Genomic DNA, 2,756 nt, shown 5'->3' with positions numbered 1-2,756 from the left:
GTAGCACAACGTAGCACAAAGTACCTGGTTATGCCTCAGTAATGCTTCCTGCTTCCTCTTTTTTTCAGGCTATGCTGTTTGCTACTTCAGATTTTTTTCTGAGTGGAGAGTCAGATTTTTCCCCCCATGATGATACTATTTACCTTGGTGGGAACTTGAACAAACTTGAATTTCTTACAATTATGCCATTCTTCTGTTTATGTCAGTTATGTGGGAATACCTACTGGGGTCACCTTCTTCAAGATCTCATTATCCATCCATCCAACCAGCCAGCCAGCCAGTCAGCCACCAACCATCTGTCCATCCATCCGTCCGTCTGACCGTCCATCCATCCGTCAGTCCATCCATTCATCCATCCATCCAACCATCCATCCACTTACTTGTGTCTTCATCTACTCATCTATCCATTTATCCATTTATCAATCCGCATATCCATCCATCTATCCATCCATCCACCCACCCACCCATCCATGTACCCACCTATATCCCTCCACCCTAACATCCATCAATCCACATATCCAATGAAAGTTATAGAGCATTTATGATAAGTTAGGTATTGTGCTTAGGCCTGGGGACACAATGACGAACGAAAATATGTTTGCTGCCCTTGTGAGTTCAAATCCTCTTCTGTATTTCCATAAGCTTCCCTTCTGAAAGCCCCAGTCATGCTGGGCTTTAGTTGTCTTTTTACGTGTTTATCTCCCTGACTAGAGTCTCCTGGAATGGCTTCTTATTCACTATTTCTTATGCCTGATATACATTAGTGTGCTCAATAAGTGTTTGGATAGGTAGAAGGTAGATGGAAGAATGTATGATGGATGGTTGGATAGATGGATGAATGAATGGAGAGGGAGAGATGGATGGAGAGGTGAATGAAGTTTGGATGGTCTCTATTTTAAGCTGTTCATTCACTTGTGGAATGTTTTCTACAGCACCATTACTTTATAGGACATTATTATTTAGATGGTCAAAGAAAAAAAAAAGAAATCATAATTTGGTCTAGCCTATTCTATTCAACCAAATAGTCTTCACCAATCAGCATTGATTTTTTAAAAAATCTTCACCAAATTGAGGGATTGTTCTGTTATCTCATGGAGACATCTTGTGACTGTCTCTGTTGCTATATCTTTGACCGTCACTTTAATTATTACTCCTTTGTTAATTTATTTGTTAATTCAGCCAAGAGTCACTGATTATATATGCTGTTGCCCCATGTGGTTGGCCAGTGGGATGATTCCAGTTGGTGAATTTGTAAACAACATGGGGAAACTTGTGTGTAGGAAACTCTTCCAGAGGGTACTGAGGATCCACGGATGACTAAAACATCTCCCCTGCCCATAAGAATTTTTCTTTTGGAAAAACTATGGGTACACTTGTAGAGAAATTGGACAGTATAAAAAAACTGAGCTTAGACTAGTGAGCAGTCAGTAACTTTAGACAACTCAAGGTGGTCAGGGCAGGCTGCCTGGAGGAAGTGTTTTTTTTTTTTTTTTTTAAGTAAGTTTGGACTTAAAGCAGAATTTCCTAACCTGAAGTCCAAGGTTAAGCCTCAGGAACTCTATTAATATTGTGAAATTGTGTACAAAGAGCTAATTAGGTGGAGGAGCACCACTATCTCTCACCTAGCCCTTCATCCTGGTCTCCCTGACTTTGTTAAACAGAGGACGAATGGCAAATGCGCTTTGACTGTGCTCAGATGGAGAACGAGTTTCTCAGAAAGCGTCTCCAACAATGTGAGGAGAGGTTGGACTCAGAGCTGACATCGAGGAAAGAGCTGGAGCAGCAGGTAAGAGGTAGTAGATTGTCCGCAGCTCCGAAGAGCAGGCTCTCACCTCCACTATTCAAGGTGGGGAAGGAAGGAAGAGGGCACCAACCATTTCATTTTTTCCACCTCCACTGTTATTACAAATGCTGGTCACTGTGAGATATTTTTCCTACTTGTGGGTATTCTATGCTGGGAAAAACTACTCAGTGATATAAAAAACATGAACATTAACTCAGGATATCTGAGTTCCAGTCGACTTCTGCTTTGACCTTGTGGAAATCACTTTACATTTTGGGCCTCAGATTTCTCATCTACGAAATGATTGTAATATGCTCTTAAAATAGTCAAATTTTATCCATTCCCATTGCCTCTATTCTAATCTGCCACCTCTCTCTCTCTCATCTGAACTAGAGCAGCCGCCTCCTAACTGATCTCCTTGCCTCCAGCCTCTCCCCTCAACCACCTGCCACACTGCAGCCAAGGATCCTTCAGAGTCTCTTTCAGATTGTTCTGTTATCGCAAGTGACGTTGACTCTAAGAATGGATTGTTTCCTTGTACGCTTTGTAAATCTTGATTCTGAGCTCATCTTCCACCTGTTCCTCTATTCCCACAGCAGCAGCCTCAGGTGATCTGCATTGTGGAATGAATGATCCTTTTATTCCTTTCCTGACTCTCACAGTAAAATTTTTGGTGTCTTTAGCTATTCTTTATTGCGAGTTGATCTTATTTTTATTTTTAAAAATTATGGACTGATTTTAATGGGAGTCCTGCTTACAGGGTCGTGGACGTGTTCCTCTGGAAGAAGCTCTTCTGCGCTTTTCTTCTGCAGCCGCCCCTTGCATTGTGCTGAATTCTGAGTTTCAGAATTTTGCAACATGTGCACAGTGTCAGTTCAAGCTCTAAATCTACACAAAGCACAGACCTGGGGTTTTGATTTCTTATGGGGATATTTTCTCTCCCGCCCAGAGCCAGAATGGTAGCAAGTTTTCT

The 2,756-nt window shown here is 41.7% G+C and overlaps 1 protein-coding gene across 1 annotated transcript in view; it reads left to right on the top strand.

Moving 5' to 3' along the window:
* The window catches only part of MYO18B (myosin XVIIIB), a 270,882-nt gene that overhangs the window by 136,549 nt on the left and 131,577 nt on the right, over positions 1-2,756 (top strand). Inside the window, exon 26 of the mRNA XM_011374654.2 lies at positions 1,662-1,786. Within this exon, the coding sequence (XP_011372956.1) occupies positions 1,662-1,786 (125 nt within the window). The remainder of the gene's footprint in view (positions 1-1,661; positions 1,787-2,756) is intronic.

Source organism: Pteropus vampyrus, unplaced genomic scaffold (assembly GCF_000151845.1).
Source record: "Pteropus vampyrus isolate Shadow unplaced genomic scaffold, Pvam_2.0 Scaffold251, whole genome shotgun sequence".
Lineage (NCBI taxonomy): Eukaryota > Metazoa > Chordata > Mammalia > Chiroptera > Pteropodidae > Pteropus > Pteropus vampyrus.
The sequence above is the reverse complement of the archived record's forward strand: the minus strand, read 5'-3'. Positions and strand labels throughout refer to the sequence as shown.